General features: G+C 55.5%; 2 protein-coding genes across 2 annotated transcripts in view; one reads left to right on the forward strand and one right to left on the reverse strand.

Moving 5' to 3' along the window:
• TTC21A (tetratricopeptide repeat domain 21A) overlaps nucleotides 1-10,854 on the forward strand; it is a gene marked incomplete at both ends in the record, with an annotated part of 34,735 nt that extends 23,881 nt beyond the window's left edge. Inside the window, 14 exons of the mRNA XM_080715881.1 lie at nucleotides 515-587; nucleotides 672-782; nucleotides 1,086-1,224; nucleotides 1,636-1,739; nucleotides 4,051-4,239; nucleotides 6,547-6,657; nucleotides 7,198-7,279; nucleotides 8,326-8,476; nucleotides 8,702-8,863; nucleotides 8,976-9,168; nucleotides 9,251-9,475; nucleotides 10,373-10,493; nucleotides 10,631-10,698; nucleotides 10,777-10,854. Of these exons, the coding sequence (XP_080572007.1) occupies nucleotides 515-587; nucleotides 672-782; nucleotides 1,086-1,224; nucleotides 1,636-1,739; nucleotides 4,051-4,239; nucleotides 6,547-6,657; nucleotides 7,198-7,279; nucleotides 8,326-8,476; nucleotides 8,702-8,863; nucleotides 8,976-9,168; nucleotides 9,251-9,475; nucleotides 10,373-10,493; nucleotides 10,631-10,698; nucleotides 10,777-10,854 (1,807 nt within the window). The remainder of the gene's footprint in view (nucleotides 1-514; nucleotides 588-671; nucleotides 783-1,085; nucleotides 1,225-1,635; nucleotides 1,740-4,050; nucleotides 4,240-6,546; nucleotides 6,658-7,197; nucleotides 7,280-8,325; nucleotides 8,477-8,701; nucleotides 8,864-8,975; nucleotides 9,169-9,250; nucleotides 9,476-10,372; nucleotides 10,494-10,630; nucleotides 10,699-10,776) is intronic.
• Nucleotides 10,855-15,489: 4,635 nt separating this feature from the next.
• Nucleotides 15,490-19,250, reverse strand: CSRNP1 (cysteine and serine rich nuclear protein 1; the record flags this gene model as incomplete). The annotated part of the gene is made up of 4 exons (XM_080715920.1): nucleotides 19,058-19,250; nucleotides 17,300-17,559; nucleotides 16,593-16,907; nucleotides 15,490-16,482 (listed from the first exon to the last, which is right to left on the reverse strand). The coding sequence occupies exons 1-4, from the start codon at nucleotides 19,242-19,244 to the stop codon at nucleotides 15,490-15,492; spliced, it is 1,755 nt and encodes a 584-aa protein (XP_080572046.1). The 5' UTR covers nucleotides 19,245-19,250.
• Between the last annotated feature and the right edge of the window lie 1,778 nt (nucleotides 19,251-21,028).

Below are 21,028 nucleotides of genomic sequence, written 5' to 3' on the forward strand. Positions count from 1 at the left end.
GACAGCTGCTGCAGATTTAAAGAAGTTTATTAAAAAGATAGAAATATAGAGATAGTTACAGCCCTGTGCCGGAGCGGGGCACAGGGGGGCAATTTGAATGAAAATGCCAACGAACTCCGGTTTACTGAGTTTTTATCCTGTCTAAGTCCAGCAGGTCCCTCTGATTTTTGGAGATCATGTTACCCCTTATCTCCAACCCCGGCTCTGCTTCTGGTATCTCTCCAGGCGAATTTATGGCCTAAAGGGGGAGACATCTCTGTCTCCAAACACAGGCTCAGATTTATGGCCTGAGGGGGAGGCACCTCTGTCTCCAGACACAGGCTTTTACCTTTCGTCTTCTCCCCCAAAATGTGTTAAATTGTTCTTAGGAATGCAAGGACATGTTAGCTAACCCTGGCTTTCTTAGTAAAGAAGATATATTTCAAGATTGGACATCTTTCCCAGGATTGATACATTAATACTTTTTAAACTCCCTTCCCAATACCAGTACAGTAACTTTCGCTTGTCCCTACAGAGAGCTCTGTGAACATCTGCCGGGCCCCCACACCAGCCTGCTGCTGGGCGATGCCTTCATGAACATTCAAGAGGTGAGTGAGGGCCCCAGGGAGCCTCCCCCAGTGTTGCCTCTCCAGTGGGAATAGAGTCAGACCCTTGGGCACTTTCCCCACCAGCCCGAAAAGGCCCTGGAGGTCTACGATGAGGCCTACAAAAGGAACCCGCAGGACGCCTCACTGATCAGCAGGATCGGGCAGGCCTACGTCAAGACCCACCAGTACGCCAAGGTGAGGCCAGCGGCAGAGGGAGGGCCGTGGAGGGCCGGGCCTGCAGGGTGGAGCAAGGTGCATGAGCCAGGCTGAGAGGAGGAGGCACGTGGCTGGGCCTCTACCCCCGTGCCCTGCTGAGCTGGGTGCAAGGGTAGAACTCATAACGGCGCACCATGGCTGCTGGAGTGCTGTGCTGGCTGGGAGGACCCTGTCACCCAAGGCTTCTGTATTCTGGAGGAGCACACTGGTGTGGTAGCCATGGAGGGGACAGTGGCGTCAGGCAGAACGAGGCCTGAGACCTTTATTTCCCTTTGCACCAAGGCGATTAATTATTATGAGGCTGCGCAGAAGATCAGCGGGCAGGACTTTCTGTGCTGCGATCTGGCCGAACTTCTCCTGAAGTTAAAGAAGTTCGGCAAGGCAGAGAAGGTTCTGAGGCAGGCGCTAGAGCATGACTTTGGTGAGGAAGCTTCTAACACTTTTTTATTTTTTTGAGGTACTGGGGATGGAACCCAGGGGCATTCTACCTCCGAGGTATACCCCCAGCACTTACCTCTGAGCTACAGCCCCACCCCTATTGTTTACTCTTTATTTTGAAACAGGGTCTCCCTGAGTTGCAGAGGGCCTCACTAAGCAGCTGAGGCTGTCCGTGAACCTCAATCCTCCTGTCTCAACCTCCTAAATGCTGGGATGACAAGCGTGCGCCACCCGCCCGGCTCTTACACATGGAGCAGGCAGGCCGCCCCTCCGCACCTTCTCGCCTTGGCAGGGCCCTGAACCCAGCCCTCCACACGCCCCTGCTTCCCTGGGGCCAGAGAATACTCATGTGAGGGGTTTTTTTGTGTGTGTGTGTTTTTTTTTTTTTTTGCAGTCAAAGACATTCCGTCCATGATGAATGACGTTAAGTGCTTGCTTTTGCTGGCAAAGGTTTATGAGAACCATAAAAAAGAAGACGTGGTGGAAACTCTGAACAAGGTAATCAGCAAGTGCTCTTGGCTCTCTTCCCTGCCATTTCCTGATGGGGGACTGAGGGAGGAGGAAAGAGAGGAATGCAGGTCTGGAACCCAGACCTCTTCCTCAAGAGCAGACCCAGGCCACGCCTCCAACCTTCACCTTCCATTGATTCCGCCAGGCTCGCTCATTAGTGGTGGCGCTGAAGTGCTCTGAGCTGGCAGGGCTGGCTTGGGAGAGGCAGAGAAAGTAGAGCAGGAGGTTGGCTTGTCCCCAAGGGTGAGGATGATGATGATAATGATAATCAGCCGGGCGTGGTGGCGCACGCTTGTAATCCCAGCGCTAGGGAGTCTGAGACAGGAGGATCTCACAGGTTCGAAGCCAGCCTCAGCTGCTGAGTGAGGCTCTCAGCAACTTAGTGAGACCCTGTTTCCAAATAAAGTATAAAATAGGTCTGGGAGTGCAGCCCAGAGGTAGAAAGCCCCTGGGTTCCACCCCCAGGACCCATAATAATAATGACAGTGCCTACCTCCTGTGTACTGGAAGCTTTATGCTAGTTTCCTTTTGGCTACATGCTGTGATAGTCCTATCTAATAGGTCCCATCAAAGAAGTCCAGATACATGTCAGCAATTTTGTTTTTATGGTACTGGGGAGAGAACCCAGGGGCGTTCTACCTCTGAGCCACACCCCCAGCCCTATTTTTTTTTTTTAATTTTTAATTTTGAAACATGGTCTCACTGAGTTGCAAAGGGCCTCGCTAAGTAGCTGAGGCTGCCCACAAACCATGATCCTCCTGTCTCAGCTCCCAAATTCTGGGATTACAAGCGTGTGCCGGCTTCTGGGCCAGCAATTAAATGGTACTTTACTCTCTTAGGATCCTGGACAGCGTCATGGAGCCACAGCCCCAGGGAGCCTCTGGGTCTCCGGGGTAGATAACTCCTACCCTCCAGGGGACTGCGTTGCTAAGCTAGGATGCTCTCCGTAGGCTAGGTCTATTAAATGCATTTTCAACTTAGGATATTTTGAACTTGTGATGGGTTTATCAGGATGTGATGCCATTGTGAATCGGGAAGCGTCTGTACCAGCAAGTGATGGAGATGAGATCTGGGCCCTGCCCGGCCTACCCCCGCCCGTACCCCTCACAGCCGGCTGCCCTGACTCGAGGGTCCTCAGCCCGTCCCATAAGGCCTTTCTCACATCTCTACCTGGAGCTGTAGACTTGCGCTTGTTTCTGGGGTGCATTCAGTGGCTGCAGAGGGGGAGTCCAGGCTCTGCCTACTCTGACATGATTTGTTCTCTTGTTTACCACTGAATTCCCATCCCTCTGTTTCGCCCTCAGGGAACTGAGGCGAATCTGTGCCCGCTTCCTACAGCTTGACCCGGAATGGTCCTTTCCTCTTGCTGGTCTCGCAGTGGCTCATTCTGTGTCGTGGGTATTTGTGAAGGCCGCCTCGAAGCCCAACAGGGCAGCGTATTCAGAGCAAACGCACCCGTAAAAACAGCCTGAGCTGGGTGCAGTGGCACATGCCTGGAATCCCAGCTGCTCTAGGGGCTGAGGCAGGAGGATCACAAGTCCCAGGCCAGCCTGGGCAACGTAGCAAGACCCACCCTCCCTCCCTACCTCCCTCCCTCCCTTTCTTTCTTTCTTTCTATTCCTTCCTTCCTCTCCTTTTTTTCTCCCTTCTTTTTTTCTTTCTGTCTTTTGTGTGTGTGTGTGCTGCTGAAGATTAAATCTCAAGGCATTCTACTTCCAAGCTATACCTCCAGCCCCATGTAATTTTTTTTTCTTTTTTTTTAATTTGGAAACAGGTTCTTACTAGGTTGTTGAGGCTGGCTTGTAACCTGCGATCTTCCTGTCTCAGTCTCCCTAGCATTGGGATTACAGGCATATGCCAACACACACAGCCTCAAGATTCTCTTTCAAAATAATAAATAAAAAGGGCTGAGAGTGTTGCTCTAAAACAGAAGGCCCCTGGGTTCAGTCCTCAGTACCACACCCCCCAAAAAAGGGAGCGCTCTGGGATGTAGCTCAGTGGTGGGCCACTCCTCTCACGTAGTCCACTTGGGGCACCTACTGTGTGGTGCTGTAGCCGCTAGGGAAACTGAGGCAAGTTCGACCCAGAACCTCAAGGTGCGACGGAGGCAGGTAAACAGGTAAGGACAGGGGAGGGTTTGTTCCTGCCTCCGCTTCTGCTCCAGAGTGACCCAGATTCGCTCAAGGACATTTGAGATGCCTTTTCTGACATCACTGGCTCTGAAACAAGAGCTGAGGACGTTCTGCGAGCAGGCACACCACATTCTGAGTTTCTGGTCCTGGCTTTATTGGTTCCCAAGGCCTTGGACCTCCAGTCTCGGATACTGAAGCGGGTTCCGCTGGAGCAACCGGAAGCGATCCCCTCCCAGAAGCAACTGGCAACCTCCATCTGCATCCAGTTTGGGGAGCACTACTTGGCCGAGAAGGAATATACCAAGGCAATGCGGTCTTATAAGGACGCCCTCTCTTACTCGCCCACCGACAATAAGGTGGGCGCCCCGCACAGCCAGACCTGCTGCCTCTCCCAGGGCACCATGCCTCGCTGAGTTCCCTGAGCAGGTGCCGGGAGCTGCAGGTATGAGGGTTGGGGAGGCAGCCAGCAGTGGGGTGCAGCACCTACCTGCTCCACTCACCCTGGGCCCAAGGAACGAGGCTGGAAGGGCCACTTTGGAGCACCACTCATAGCAGTGAAAGGAGCACCAAAGGTCACGTCAGTCTGATATTTTCAGGTCCCTCTTGGAGGCAGGGAGGCACTGAGGGCTGTGGCTGGCAGGGCTATTTAGGCAGGAGGCCTAGGCTAAGCTTCCAGGTGGGCTTAGAGTGGTAGTTCCAGATGAGGGAACAGTGGCTGGTGTTCACGCCATGAATAAAGAGTCCCATTCATTCATTCTATGTTACCCAATCCTGGTGTGGTGACGTACACCTGTAATCTTAGTTCCTGTGATGCTGACACAGGAGGATCACAGGCTCACGGCCAGCCTCAGTTACTTAGTGAGGCCCTCTGCAACTTAGCGAGACCCTGTTTCAAAAAAAGAAAGAATAAGCCAGGCATAGTGGCGCATACCTGTAATCCCAATACTTGGGAGGCTGAGACATGAGAATCATGCAGGGTCCAAAGCCAGCCTCAGCTACTTAGTGAGGCCCTCTGCAACTTAGTGAGACCCTGTTTCAAAATAAGAATAAAAGCCAGGCATGGTGGCGCACGCTTGTAATCCCCGTGTTTGGGAGGCTGAGACAGGAGGATCGCACGGGTTCGAAGCCAGCCTCAACTACTTAGTGAAGCTTTCAGCAACTTAGTGAGACCCTGTTTCCAAATAAAATATTAAAAATGTCTGGGAGTATAGCCCGGAGGTAGAAAGCCTATGGGTTCCACCTCAGTACCACCAAAAAGAAAAAAAGAAAAAAAGAATAAAAAATAGGGCTGGAGATGTAACTTGGAGATAGGATGCCCCTGGGTCCAATCTCTCGTGCCAAAGGAAGGAAGGAGAGAGAAGAGAATAAAATAGGGCTGGGGAGGCCGGGCGTGGTGGTGTACACTTCTGCCCCTGCCTCCAGAGTGACCCAGATTCACTTAAGGACATTTGAGATGCCTTTTCTGGTATCACTGGCTCTGAAACAAGAGCCATTTCTGGTAAGTGCTGAGACAGGAGGATTGCACGGGTTCAAAGCCAGCCTCAGCTACTGAGTGAGGCTCTCAGCAACTTAGTGAGGCCCTGTTTCCAAATAAAATATAAAATAGGTCTGGTAGTGTAGCCCAGAGGTAGAAGGCCCCTGGGTTCCACCCTCAGTACCACACATACACACACACAACAACAAAATAGGGCTGGAGGTATAACTCAGATGTAGAATGGCCCTAAGTTCCATCCTTAGTACCAATATACATATATACATAGGGACCAAGCACTGATCTAGGCCTTGGAGACGTGGGCCCTGCCCACAGATCACCTCCACGAGGCCAGCGGGGGCAGAGGCCAGCACAGGTGGTTCTGACGCCCGGCAGGACATGCAGCGTGTGGGTGCCGGGGACCATGGGAGCGCAGGGGCAGAGGGCCTTGCAGAGGATTGTGTTCAGGCCTGAAGCTGAGGAAGAGGGCAAGTTAGCCAGGCCCCCTCTCAGAGCAGACTCAGGAGACCAGTGCTGTGGCTGGAGGACTGGCGGGAGGACAGGGCCAAAGACATTCTCCTAGGGGGTCTGCTAGTAACAGGTTGCAGGGGAAAGAGCTTTTTCAAAGGCGATCTTGGTGTTGCCACAGTGTCCGCTGGTTGTTTGTTTATTTGTGTTTGTTTGTTTGTTTGTTTGTTTTGCATTACTGGGAGGATGGAACACAGAGGCATTCTACCTCTGGGCCACACCCCAGCCCTATTTTTTATTGTTGTTGTTTTTTTTTTGGTTATTGTTGTTTTTTGTTTTGTTTTTTGTTTTTTGTTTTTTGTTTTTTTTTGGTGGTACTGGGGTTCCTGGAAGCCCTTCTACCTCCGGGCTACACTCCCAGACCTATTTTATACTTTTTTGTTTTTGGAAACAGGGTCTCTTAAGCCAGTGCAGCTGGCTTCAAACCTGCACGATCCTCCTGTCTCCGCCTCCCAAGCGTGGGGATTACAAGCGTGTGCCACCATGCCCGGCTATTGTTTATTTTTTGAAACAGGGTCTCACTGAGTTGCAGAGGGCCTCACTAAGTAGCTGCGGCTGACCCAACACCACGATCCTCCAGCCTCCGCCTCCTGAGCGCTGGGATCACCAGCGTGCACCACCGCGCAGGCTCACTGGTTAGTTTATTACGTCTGACTTTGTACAGGCTCTCCTGGAGCTGGCCCAGCTCTCCCTGCTCCAGGGGCACCTGGACTTGTGTGAACAGCACTGCACCATTCTCCTGCAGACCGAGCAGATCCATGAGACCGCCTCCATGGTAGGGGGCCCTCAGCATCACCCAACCCAAGGACCTTGGGGCTGATGCCAGCGGCTGCTTCCAGTCCCCAGAGCCTCAGAAGCCATCCCAGCCCACCCTTAGGGGGCTTTCAGAGAAACCGGAGTTCTGCCATCAATGGGAGGGGCTGGCCGGCAGGGGGCAGTAGCCTCCTGGGCTAGTAAGGGGAGGGGGCGAGGTCCCCTGGCTGCAGGGGAAACCACACCCTCTGTAGGTGATGGCTGGGGCCTCCGGAAGTGTGTGGAGTGGCCCTCCCCAGCCCTGCCTTCCTCCTCTGGATCACCGGACCTCCTCCAGGGCCACCCCAGCAACTGAGGCCCTAGAGCGGAGGGCAGAACCTTCTGCAACCCCCACCTTCTGGCTGGGGGTCTGAGGGCCCCACAGGCTCAGCTGCTAGCTGCCCTCCGAATCCTCCCCTACCTTCCCTCCTCACCACCCTGCACACCACCTCCCCCGCCTGCCTTCCCTCTGCCCACGCCAGCTGCTGTCATGAATTCCAGAGCCTCCTGTGTTTTCTGATAGATGATGGCCGACCTGATGTTTAGAAAACAGAATTATGAGGCAGCCATTAATCTGTACCGCGAAGTCCTGGAGAAAGCACCAGGTGATTGAACCCGCAGAGACCCGGTTTCCCACCGGTCGAGGGCGGTTCTCTAGGAGGGCAAGGATGGGCCCTCTCCCCTCCCTCTGGACTGGGCAGAGGAAGCCCCTTCCTCTGCGCTTGTTCCCAGAGAGGCAGGAAACTGATAAAGACCCGGTGGAACGTGCCGGCCCTTCCCGAGTCCGCGGGGCCAGCTCCCTGTCCCAGGCACTTGGCACTGGACCCAGGACAGTCTGTCTGTCCCCAAATTGGGTGTCAGTCAGTACAGTCCCCTTCCGATGTCATAGCCACTTGGCAGGGACCAGAAATTCTCCCTGGATGTGTAGCTCCGGTCCCACTCACTGTGGCGTGGAACTCCCTTCTTGCTGGGGAAGGGGCCAGATGCAAGGCTTACGCCAGAGCCCCCCCGCAGGCCCACGGCAGAACCCACGCAGGGGCCCGGCAGAGCCTGGCTGCCTGAGGCTCAGTCCTGCTCTCCTGCTCACTAGCAAATGACTTAACTTCTCTGTACTGGTGTTCTCATATGTAAAACAGGGACAGCGTGAGCCGACTTCATCCCATAGCTAATATATACATACAGCACCAAGCACTGGGCAGGATGATAGCAGTGGCATGTCCTCGTTAGCTGTGTTTATTACTATTTTAAGCATTATTATTATTATTATTATTATTATTATTATTATTTAATGCAGTACTGGCGATGGAACCCAGGGGCATTGTACCTCCCAGTGACACCCCCATTATTGGGAAACTGAGTTGCGGAGGGCCTCACTAAGTAGCTGAGGCTGGCCGCAAACCGTGATCCTCCTGTCTCAGCCTCCCATATGCTGGGATGACAAGCGTGCGCCACCGTGCCCAGCTTAAGCACTATTATCATTACTGTTCACTTAACACTAGGGACTAATGGAGGCGTTGGGGCAGTTAGGAGGCCCCTCCTCCTCCTGACCCTGTTAGAATATCTCCGGCCCTCCCAGGGCCGGGTCCTTCTCTCCCTCCTTGATGCAGCTGTTGGCCACCCCAGCCTAGCCTGTCCTGCTCTCTTGTTTTAGACAACTTTTCAGCATTGAACAAGTTAATTGATCTGCTGCGACGAAGTGGCAAACTTGAAGAGGCGCCCGCCTTCTTTGAATTGGCCAAGAAGGTGTCCAGCCGCGTGCCTCTGGAGCCAGGGTTCAACTACTGCAGGGGCATCTACTGTTGGTGAGCTGGGTGTGGGCCGTGGAGGGGCCGGACACAAGAGGCCCTCCCTGGTGGAAACAAGATCTTGCTGGGTCTGATCGGAGCACCAGTCCAGCCTCCAGGACAGGGAGCGGGAGGCCAGCGATCTAGCCTCCACTCTGTGCAAACTCAGAGCGCCTCCTGTATACTCCTGCAAGCCTGTGCCCCCGTTTCCTGAGCAGGTTGACGGTGTTTCCTCCACGACAGGCACAAGGGGCAGCCCAACGAAGCCCTGAGGTTCCTAAACAAAGCCCGCAAGGACAGCACCTGGGGGCAGCGCGCCACCTACGACATGGTGCTCATCTGTCTGAACCCAGACAATGAGGTTGTGGGTGGAGAGACGTTCGAGACGCTGATGGCCGAGAGCAAGTAAGAATGCGCAGGGGCCGGGCGGGAGCCTGGGGAAGGGAGGGAGAGCCTGCCCAGCCGGCCAGCTGCGGGCCGCAGGGGCAGGCTGGCAGCCTGCGTGCCACACCCATAGTCCCACCAACAGGAGGGAATCAGAGCAGCTCGGCGTGCGCACGGCGGAGAAGCTGCTGCGGGAGTTCTACCCGCGCTCCGCCTCCGGGCATGCCCAGCTGCGGCTGCTGCAGGGCCACTGCCTGATGGCCACGCGGGAGAAGGCCAACGTGGAGGTGGCGCTGGGCACCTTCATCGAGATGGCCCAGGCCGAGGTGCGCCAGCCCGGGCACGCGTGGGTGGTGTGGCACACGTGCCCGGCCTGCCCGCTGACGCCGCTTCCCACCCCACGTGCAGAAGGACAGCGTGGCCGCCCTGCTGGCCATGGCCCAGGCCTACATGCTGCTGAAGCAGGTCCCCAAGGCACGCACGCAGCTGAAGCGCCTGGCTAAGGTCGTCTGGGCGCTGGCCGAGGCCGAGGACCTGGAGAAGAGCTGGCTCCTGCTGGCTGAGATCTACTGCCAGGGCGGCAAGTTCGACCTGGCCTCGGAGCTGCTGCGGCGCTGCGTGCAGTACAATAAGGCAGGGCAAGGAGCGAGGCAGCGGCAGGCGGGACTGGGTGGGGAGGCGAGGTGGGGGCATGCTGCACGGGCCCCGGGCCAGGACTGGAATGGGGAGGACTGAGGGCGGGAGGCGAGCACCGGGTACACACATTGGCAGAGAAAGAAAGAGCCGAGCCTGGTGGCGCACGCTTGTCATCCCAGCATTTGAGAAGCTGAGCCAGGAGGATCGCGGTTCGCGGGCAGCCTCAGCTACTTAGTGAGGCCCTTTGCAAATCAGTGAGACCCTGTTTCAAAGTCAAGAATATGCTGGGCGTGGTGGCGCACACTAGTAATCCCCGCGCTTGGGAGGCTGAGACGGGAGGATCACACAGGTTGTAAGCCAGCCTTAGCTACTTAGTGAGGCTCTCAGAAACTTAGTGAGACCCTGTTCCCAAATAAAATTTAAAATAGGTCTAGGAATATAGCCCAGAGGTAGAAAAACCTCTGGGTTCCACCCCCAGTACCACCACACTCGAAAGAAAGAAAGAAAGAAAGAAAGAAAGAAAGAAAGAAAGAAAGAAAGAATAGGGTTGAGAGTGTAGCTTAGAGGTAGAATGCCCCTGGGTTCCCTCCCTAGTACTAGAGAGAGAGAAGAGAGAGCCAGTGCAGGGGTCAGGGGCATGCAGGGGTTCCTAAGGATGTTTGCAACATCCAGGCATACCACCAGTCAGTGTGGTGGGACAGGGAGCTTTGTGGAAAGTGGCTAGGCCAGTGTTGGGGTAGCAGAGAGGGGGTGCACAAGTAGCCCCCAGGAAGGGCACGAGTGCCCCTAGGTTCCCCACAGGGTTTGGGTTAATACGGCTCACATTGGCCCCTCTGGTTCTGACACGGCGGTGGCGGCGTCCACCACGGGGGCTCTGACGGGCATTCCCTGCAGTCCTGCTGCAAGGCCTACGAGTACATGGGCTTCATCATGGAGAAGGAGCAGTCCTACAAGGACGCGGCCACCAACTACGAGCTGGCCTGGAAGTACAGCCATCACACCAACCCTGCCATCGGTAAGGCGGCCCGGGGAGGAGCGGAGGCTAGGGCATGGGGTCCCTCTGCCCAACCCCAGAGCCAAAGGCCCGGTGGGGGACCAAAAGGGTTCTCAGGTCATGGGGGCGCCCCCTGTGTTCTCTCTGCCCCTGCACAGGTTTTAAACTGGCTTTCAACTACTTGAAGGACAAGAAGTTCGTGGAAGCCATTGAAGTGTGTCACAGCGTAAGCCGCTGGCCCGGGCAGGGGGGTGTGGTGCCCCGACCCCGCCTGACGCTCTCCACCATTCTCTCTCTGTACCAGGTCCTTGTGGAGTACCCCGCCTACCCCAAGATCAGAGAGGAGATCCTGGGAAAGGCCCAGGGGTCCCTGAGGCCCTAGCTTTGGTCAGAGGGGCCCTGGGCCAGCAGACACCATTAACCTACAGAAGTTTCACAGAGAGCGGGTGGGAAGAGGGTCCTCAGAGAAGAAATTCAGAAAATGGCATAATCTTCCCTGTTTCTATGTTGAATGCGGTTTCTTTGGAATAATGCTTCATCTGGCCTGAGGGGCTTTACATACTGAGGGCTCAGAAGTGACTTTGCCCTGGGGAGAAAGATACCAATCGGTTTAGCTTGCACTGGGCACTTCTAACAGGCCACACTTTTATCCTGGACCCTTGATGGGGCCTGAGGGGAACAGATAGGGGGCTCCTAGTGGGATAGTGGTTAAGAAAACACCCTATAGTTTTTAAATGCTTTGCCTAGAGCCGGGCATGGTGGCACACTCTTGTACTCCCAGCATTCCGGAGGCTGAGACAGGAAGATCATGGTTCGAGGACAGCCTCAGCTACTTAGTGAGGCCCTTTGCAACTCAGTGACACCCTGTTTCAAAATAAAGACTAAATAATAGGGCTGGAGTGTAGCTCAGGGGTAGAAGGCCCTTGGGTTTGCCTCTCCTGTCCGGTCCCTAGCATCCAGGAGCTAAAGAAGCGCCTGCTCCTCTCTGCCGCGCTTGCCCAATCTTCTGGGCAGCGGGTTGGGGTGCTTGGGCGGTGCACCTGGACAGGAGGGCCAGCAACAGGCCCCGGAGCTCAGACCCTGCAGGGTGGCCAGGCCCATCCCTTCCCCCAACGCTGCTGCTGATACCCACTGGGACAAACCTGATTACTCTTGGCTGGAACAGGGAAGTGCATTCCAGGAAAAATTAGCGCCCACTTTAGCTTTTTGTAAAAGACATTAGCCAACTCATTCTCCTCCTGGAGCCCTGTGAGTGCCTCAGGGAGAGGGTGCAGTGGCCCCTATCCAGATGAATAATGTTCATTGTAACTGGCAAGAGGGTGACAGAGGTCACCTTTGCTGTGCTCCCAATACCACTCTTCCTGTTTTTCAGGATGGTAGTAATGGCAGTCCAGCCTCAGGGGAAAGAACTGGGATTCAGGAGGCCCTGGATCTCCCCATGGGACCTTCCCACGTCCTCTGGGTCGGTGTCTCCATCCAGGGCAGGAAATTAGGCTAGATCTGTTTCCCAAATCACGGAACAACTTTCTGCCAGCAAAATACAGCAACTACTTTAAGATTTATTTTAAGTACTTATTTCTGCAGTGCTGGGATCAAACCTAAGGCCTCACAGACAGAGGCAAGTGCTGTATCACCGAACTACATCCCCAGCCCTAATTTAATAACTGGGTGTTTACACCTGTTTATGTAGCAGAATAACTAACACAACAAACATGAGTTCATGGGGTGCTGGTGTGTAGAATGTGTTTATTAAGTATACTGAGATAATTGACTTAAAGAAAAATATTAGCCGGGCGTGGTGGTGCATGCTTGTAATCCCAGTTCTTGGGGGGCTGAGACAGGAGGATCACGCAGGTTCTAAGCCAGCCAAGGGTACTTAGTGAGGCTCTCAGCAACACAGTAAGACCCTGTTTCCAAATAAAATATAAATAGGGCTGGGAGTGTATCCCGGAGGCAGAAGGCCCATGGATTCCATTCCCCAATACCATAAAAAAAAGAAAGATACGAGCCAGGCATGGTGGCACACACTTGTAATCCCAGTACTTGGGAGGCTGAGACAGGAGGATCACAGGTTCATGGCCAGCCTCAGCTACTTAGGCACTCCACAACTTACTGAGACCTTCAAAATAAAGAATAAAAATAGGGCTGGGGGTACAGCTTGGAGGTAGAATGCCTTTGGGTTCAATCCTCACTACCACAAATAAATAAATAAATAAATAAATAAATAAATAAAATAGATCTGGGAGTATAGCTCAAAGGCAGAATGTCCAAGTTGAATCCCCAGTACCAAAAGAAATATATATTTATATATATTTATATATATAAATATATAATATATATAAATTAAAATATATATATATATATATATATATATATACCGAGTATGGGTAGAATGCAGATAAGGTAGTCTTCCAGAGAAGCTGTCTGTTGAGTAAGGCTTGGGAAGAGTGGAGAGGTAAAGGTAAAGGGCCCTTTTAGAAGAGCCCAGCTGTTTATCCTTGGTGGTGCTGGGCGGTCTTTATAGCACACTGCTGACCATGCACATGGCCTCTGACTATGAGTCGCCCATCTGGAATGCCTCCCCAGGTTACTACTATCTTCCCTCTGGGGAAACTGGGTTCCTTTTCCTGTCTCCTGTCTACGACATAGTTGTGGTGTCCAGCAAATCTGCCTGTATTGGAGAATTATGCTATAAAGGGAATGTGCATTAATGCAAAACTCAGGTTACCATCCCTTGTCTCACAAACAACCTCTGCCCAAGTGCCCCTGTGGCCCTGGGAGGAAACAGGCAGCTGAGGCCAGTCAGGGCCTGAGCCATGGAGCAGGATTCCAGCAGGTCCTGGTCCCTGTGAGGCAGTGAGTGTGGACGGGGCTCCGTGGTGCTCCCCGCCCCTGCTGGCACCTGTAAACAGTAGCATCCCTAGAGGGGCTTCTAGCCGGGGCTGCCACCCAGACCCGGCAGTCAGAGCAGACTCTTGGGTCCTCGGAGAGAGTCCCAGACTTGGGGTCCTGCAGGCTAAAGCAGTCTCTGCAGAAAGGCCCTCCAGGCACTGGCAAGGGTGAGGAGGCAGGACTCCGCAGCCCAAGGCCTCACTTTTCCTGGACAAGCTGCTGATAGGACCTGCTGTTCCACCGCAGCCCACACTGCAAGCCATGAGTCCTCTCATGACCACTGACCACGTGGTCTTGTCCACGCATGTCTAGAGGCCAGAGTCTTGTAGACTGGCAAAAAAAAAAAAAAAAAAAAAAAAAAAAATTAAACCCAGAGGCAGAAACAGAGTGAGCACTGCAGACCCGTGCACAGGCTGGCAGTCCATGCACTCGCCGGTGCCCTGCACACTGGAGCAGCAAGCTTACTATGTGAGCAGGGTTATTATTTGCACAGTACTGAGGAAGGTGATTTGCATAAGTCACCTCACTGGGTAGAACCAGGATTCCAGTGGGTCCTGGTCCCTGTGAGGCAGTGAGTGTGGCCGGGGCTCCGTGATGCTCCCCGCCCCTGCTGGCACCTGTAAACAGTAGCATCCCGTAGTGGGAGGTGGCTACACCTCCCTGGGGCCGGGTGTGGCCCACTCCTCTGGCCTGCAGCCCACTTCGGCTGCAGAGGCAGGTCAGACAGGTCTGTCTGGTGCCAATGGACGAGGCCCTGCGGCTTCTGGTGCCACAGCTGCCGAGCTCATCGCCAGCCAAGCCTCCACTGGCCACATCCCACCGCTCTGCCCCAACCTGGAAGGCAGCTTCGCCTTCCCGACCAGGCTCCAGGAAAGGAGGGTGTCCTCACCTGCCCCAGGCAGGGAGCCCCCGATGACCGTGACCAAAGGGCAGTGGGCTAATCCCAAGGGAAAGAGGCCCCATCCGCCCAGCCAGCCCGCAGCTGGCTTCCTGGAAGAAGGCCTAATGTGTTGTGTGGCGCTCCTGCCCCCAAGGCTGCCAGTGTCCCTAGGCCTGACCCCCCAGTTCCTGGGTGCATGCCCGTGCTCCCCACCCCATGAATGCAGACCACACTGTTAAAAATAAAGCCTCTTTATTGGTACCTGTCAGCTCAGGTACAACGCGTTCCCTCAAGCTCTCGGGCTGGCGGGCAGGGCCAGGCCCAGAGCCTAGGGTTCTTGGCACAGACACACAGAGGAATGAATAAATTATAGTTCTGATATTTAGGAACAATATAAAAATTGATGTGAAATTTCAAAATTCAACATCAGCACAGGCAGGACATGAAAGCCCTAAGGAGCCCTCCCTGACATCCAGGAGACAGGGTGGCAGGCAGGGCCCACAGCCCTGAGATGGTGGGCCAGGCCACGCTGGTGCTCCCGGGCAAGCCCGAGCCTCTGGCTTCTAACCCCACCTTACACCTCAGGACGTGACCTTTGGGGAGGGAGGCAGAGGGGCCAGGGGGGCTCGAGGCGGTTTTGGTCACAGCAGGTCAGCCCAGCCCTGCCTGCACAGCCACCCAGGAGCCAGGCAGCTGACCACAGGGTTTGCATCCACACCTGGTCTACACCAAGGTCCAACAAAAGGGACCCTGCCCCCAGCACTGCCCACCGGCCCGAGAGGCGCAGCCAAAGCTGCTCATCTCCAAATAAATTATGGAAATAAATTAGTCTTCACAGTCCAGAGGATCACCCTCCACCCAAGGGTCTAGGGCTCAGAGCGGCTTGGAAGTCATGAGGTGGCTTCAGGCCATCTCTGGGCTAAGGGACATCACACAGACACTGAAGAGGTCTGTGAGGAAGCTCCGAGAGCCCGTCTCCTCCTCTCGGCGCACATCCTGGAGGTGGAGGAGCGCGGCGTGGGGAGCCAGGCGGCCACAAGGGGAAGCCCTCTCCCCGCCCTCTCTCCAGCGCAGAAAAATTCATAAAAAATAAATAAATAAATTCAGAGTGTTGCATGAAAACCGGGAGTGCCCACAGGGCACCAACAGGGAGACTGTTAGATATTAAGACCGGGAGAGCCCCGAAATCACACCAAAAAAGCAGCATCGGGGCTCATGGGGTGGGGAGCAGGCCCCCCGGGGTCCTCACACCGGAACAGGCTCGGCTAGGGATCCTGGGGCACTGTCCTCGAACTGGCCATCGAGGAAGGTGGCCAGGACTTCAGCAGCTGGCTCGGACAAGCCCATGAGGGACTCCAGGAAGCAGGCGCTGGTATCGCCCGGGGGAGAGAGGCCAGGCAAGGGGCAGTGCGGGGCCTCGAGGTTACCCAGGCTGTCGGGCACCTTCTGGGACGTGTAATGAGGCCCCAGGCTGTAATCAGGCAGAGCCTCCAGCAGCTCAAAGGAGTCACAGGAAGACAGGCTGAGGTCCAGCGAGCTCCTCTGGCCGGCGTCCACGCCGGGAGGCCCCGAGGCGCCAGGGAGGCCGTTCTCTCTGGTCACTCTAAGGCCATTGAGGAAGCAGCTGGCATCCAGGTTGGCGTTTTCATCCAGGACGCCCAGCTCGAGGCTGGAGCCAGAGTAGCTGTGGCTCCAGCTGGCCAGGCCACCGGGGTCCCCAGTACCAAAGATGTCCGTTGGGTAGAAGCAGCTGAGGTGGTCCAGGTTCTCTACACCCCTCTCCTTCTCCTCTTCCTCCTCCTCCTCCCCGCCGAGGTCGGAGTCACTGAAACTCAGGATCCGCGCCAGGCTGTCATCGTTCATGCTAGGCTGGAAGCCAGGGCCGGGCAGGCCGGAGCGGGCGGGCAGGTCCGGGGCCTCGCCGGTGCCCGAGGACGAGGACGATGCCGTGGAAGAGTCGGTCATGTCGCTACTGCAGCTGCTGTCTCCCAGATCGCTGCTCACGGGGGGCTTGGCCAGGGGGAAAGAAGGGATCAGGTCCTGCTGGCCAGGGCTGGGTGGGCTGCCCGGGCCGGTGGCCTCCAGCTCCCCAAGGGTCTTAGACCCCTGCTCCAGCTGCAGGCGGGTGAGTGTATGGAGGAAATGGGTTTGCACTCGCGCCTGGTTAAACTCCACACGGCCCTTAGGATTCCCGCAGCCCTCTCTGCAGCAGCCACAGGGGAACGCGGTGTGGTCCATCTACAGAGAGAGCAGAGCCATGGGTGAGTGACCGTCCGCGGGATGCCAAGAAGCCCCCCGGTTCCCGCCCGGCTCAGGACCCCCAGCCCAGCCCAACCTGGCACCCATACCTGGCACTTGATACCCGCCAGGCAGCAGCTGCAGGTCTCGGGGTCACAGACCCCATCACAGCGACAGCCACAGTCTTCCCGGGACTGGCGCAGGGCCTGCAGCTCCCGCTTCTCCTCGCGGTCGATCCTCCGCACCCCTGCAGCCCGCAGCAGAGCCCGGCGTCGCCGAGCTGGGTGGGGCTGGAGGAAGCTCACTTCCTCCAAGCGCCCACCTGCCACGGCCGCCGCCAAGTCCTCTTCCACAGATGAGTCATCGATGGCGTCCACTGTAAGGGGCAGGCCCGCCTCCGCCTCGGGGACTCCGGCCGCGGAAAGCTGCACCCATGGGAGAAGGATATGAGGAGTGTGGACGTTTGACAAACCCTCCCAAGTGCATAGACCACACGGGGCACTGTGGGCAGCCCCAGGCTAGAGGCACAGCCAAGAACACTGGCCTCTGCATCCGTCAAGCGACGTCCCGCTGGCGCCATCCTAGATCAGGGCCCACACATCCCCCCAACGTTACATGCCGCCAATGCGGGTACCACGCCCCGGGTCCTCCTGCAATTGCCTGGGGCCCCTTCCTGCCTCTGCAGATAATCCAGGCTGACTCTGCCCATCGCGGGGCCCACAGGCCTTTTGCCCGAACACAAAACATGCAAAATGGCACCAAAGTTAGGACTCCGGGAGCCGCCAGAGCGCGTGGGCCACGAAGAGGGGTCCCGTACCTTACACCGAAGCACCTCCAGCTTCTCCTCCTTTAAGCGCTGGCGGAGCTTCTCCCGCCGGACCCGCGTCTGTTCTTGCGTAAACTCGGCCAAGGAGAAGTGACGGCAGGCGCTGTGGCGAAAGGCCATGCCCAGAGTACAGCCACCACGGCTGGGCACGCTGGTGAAGCCCTGGCACCGCGGGAAGTAGAAGACGGTGGTGCCGTTGAAGGCCACGCGGGCTGGGTGCTCCCGACGAGCACGCTTCAGGATGGATGGAGCTGTAAGGAAGGCAGAGAACGGGCAGGGGTGAATCCTCTGTGAGACCTGGACCACCTCCATGAAGACCCACAGAGCCGCCCTTCCCCCATCCTCTCCTCCACCCTCCCTGAAAAGAGACAGGTCTGGATTTATGAGCCGGCCAGACTGGGATCAGAACTGGTGAAACCAAAGACACATCCATGCTGACACCGGCTTGTGTCATTTAACCGTCTGTGTGACTGGTACGCACGGGATTAAACATTTCCCAATCACTACCAGCCTTTTTTAGGTCTTTTGTACAGTTTTCTGTTGATCTGTAGAAGCTCTTTTTCTTTAACCTACCTGTGCAAATATTTCAGATTTCTACTATGGTATTTCATAGAGAAGTGTATATTTTGGTGCCAGGGATTGAGTCCAGGTCATATATATAATATACACTACTTTTGATTAGTAGTAGTATACAATTAGTATACACTAGTACTAGTCAAAAAATAGTTTCCCTCATAGCTTTACTCTTTTACAATAGATTTAGAAAGGCCTTTCCTTTTTAAGGTATTGATTTATATTAATTAATAAACTACACAGATACATTCAATACCTATACTGGCGTATTTTTTACAAATTTATTGGTGCATTGCAGTCACACATCTTAATGGAGTACAAGATGGTGGAGACATACGTGCACGCGTCACCCAATTAGCCCTTCCCCAATTCCCGCCCCATTCCTTCCCCCTCCCTCCTCCTATCTATCTGGCTTAGTGATTGACTCTGATGTTTGTTAATGTACATCATGAACATTAGAGGATTTTCCTCTTCCCCTCTCCCATCCCCCCCCTTAGGTTGCCTTATTTGCTCATTTACTGGCATATTAGTTTATAAACTGGTCACATATTGGCCATTCCATATAGTTTGACCTAATCTACCCACCCAGCTACCTGAGGGAATTCCCTTCCAAAAGACTATTTGTATTGTTGGAGCCTATGTGCTAAAAAGCATACTTTGTAAAAGATATATTACATAGATATCACATAGCCCTAGCCCTCTTTATCAGTTTGGAATCAGAATTATACAAGCCTGGAAAACAACCTGGGGGGAAAAAACCTTTTCCAGAGTGTTCAGGCCAAGCAGACCAGTGTTTAAACAAGGAGGACTGGGGCGGCAGGCCCCGCGACAGGGCGGGCAGGCAGGCAGGCAGGGTGGGGTGTGGAACCTCGAGGTTCGGGTTTGTAGGAGGGACTGGGTGCTGGCTAGAAAACGAAACTGGAAGAGAAAGGAGGGGCCGTGTGGAAAGGCCCCAGGTGGCTCCTGGAAGTCAGGACTCCCAAGGTCAAAGGCCAGTCCAGCTGGGTCCAGGCGTCAATGGTCAGGGGAAGGGGACGTTATGGGTGCCCAGGGAAGGAGGTGCGGCCGTGGGGATCTGCCCTCCAGGGGTGGAAACAGCTCTGCCAAGGGCCTCTTAACTTCATCTCTCAGGAAGGAAGAAAGAGTGTGGGGGGTTCCAGGGAAGGCAGGACTCACGGGTGAAACTGCGGGAGCCACATTGGTCCAGGTCCGGCAAGGGTGTGTGACCCCAGGGGCCCTCCTCTGGGTCCCAGGCAGGGGAGACCGAAGAGCAGGAATCAGAGAGGCTGCTGGAGAAGGAGGTGGACAGCGAGGAGTCCTCTTCCTCCAGCTGGTCAAATTTCCTCTTCAGAAGCCCAGTCATGGTAGAGCAGGGGGACAGGCAGCCTGGAAGGAGAAGGAGAAAGTTCTAGGTGGCAGCTCATAGGGCAGGCGCAGGCTCCTGCTTCCTCTCCACGGGGTTCCAGGCCTGGATGTGGGCCCTCCGGCCCCAGCCAGGAGCTTGAGGTGCAGGGCAGCGTCTTCAGACCTGCCCAGGACCCGCACTGCTCTCCCTCCCCTGGGAGATTCCTTCACAGACCCACACTGCGATGTTTTCAGCTATCTTGACCTCTGCCCAAAGCCTTCCCAGAAAAACCGTCCAGCGCCTTCCTGCAGCCACCTACACACACACACACACACACACACACACACACACACACACTTTCTCTCCCCCCGCCCCTCTCTCCAGCAAGGGCAGGAGGCAGGCAGACCAACAGATGGACCGACAGACCTCAGTCTGGCCTCGCTCACTCCCCAGCGGGAATCCTGGGGGCTGACTCACTAGAGGGGTGATTCACAGGGCTCACATCTGTGTGCCTGTGTGTGAGGCCTTCTGTGCACCCTCCGCCTCTTAGAAGATGGCTTTGCTCCCCCCCCCAGCACACCCACAGAGACAAGCCACCCTGCATGCACAGCTGCAGCCAGCTCACCCCAGGGCCTGGCTGACCAGGCCCTATGGGGTAAAGGTGGCTCCCAAGTGGGCCCTGTTCCCAGAGTCCCTCCCCCCTCCTGGTAAGGGAGCTCTGCAGACTCTCCCTCAGAAAGCCCCAGCCTGCAGGCATGACTGTGACCCAAGCTTGTCCCCTGATCTTCAAACTGGCCTCTGTCTTGCCTTCCACCCTAACACCTACAAGAATCTGAATTTAAAAAAATAACACACTCTAAACCAGGTGCGGTGGCGCACGCTTGTTATCCCAGCATTTGGGAGGCTGAGACGGAGGATGGCGGTTCGCGGACAGCCTCAGCTACTTAGTGAGGCCCTCTGCAACTCAGTGAGACCCTGTTTCAAAATAAAGAATAAAAAATAGCTCTGGGGGTGTAGCTTGGTGGTAGAATGCCCTTGGGTTCCATCCCAGTACCTCAAAAACAACAACAACAACAACAACAAAAACCACTCTAGTAGTGAAACTGACCACCCAAGACAATGTCCTCAGTCTTTGCACCTCCGGGACACGCCCCTGTTTAGGATCTCAGCCCCCAGTACAACCAGAGACCCCACAGCCAGGCCTCAGGAGCACAGGGGCTTCTAGCTCCTTCCCTGAAGCTACAAGAAACAGTCCCTCCCAGAGCCTAGGGAGCCCCAGAGGTGGCCCAGGGGAAGGGAGGCTGGAGGCTGTGCAGCTGCAGCTGGGGCGCCCCTCCCCCACTGCCCTCACCGGAAACGAGGGGACAGGAAAGCGACCAGAAGGCTGTCCTGCTCTCCTAGGCTCAGGTGTCCTTTCTAAGCACCCCTTCCACCGCCCCAAGCCTCCTGCCCAGGGGTCTCCCAGTCCTGGGTGACTAACCTGATAAAATGTATCCCAGGGCCAGCCTCCCTCAACAGGCAAAAGAGAAGCAAGAACATAGTCCTCCCTGGTCAATCAGCCCCCCACCCCGGGTTGGAGAGGGGGAGGGAAGAGGATACACAGGTGCTTCCGGGGGGTGGCTCTCAGGCTTGGCACCCCCCCTCCCCAGGGTCAAACCACAAACGAAAACAGTCTAGCTCCCAGCTGACCTGCAGACTCCCAAGAGACGGGCAACTCAGGATCCAGAGCCAGGCTCCCGTGTGTGTGTGTGTGTGTGTGTGTGTGTGTGTGTGTGTGTGTGTGTGTACCAACACCTACACAT

This window comes from Muscardinus avellanarius, assembly GCF_963383645.1.
Source record: "Muscardinus avellanarius genome assembly, chromosome: 18".
In the NCBI taxonomy this organism is placed as follows: Eukaryota; Metazoa; Chordata; class Mammalia; order Rodentia; family Gliridae; genus Muscardinus; species Muscardinus avellanarius.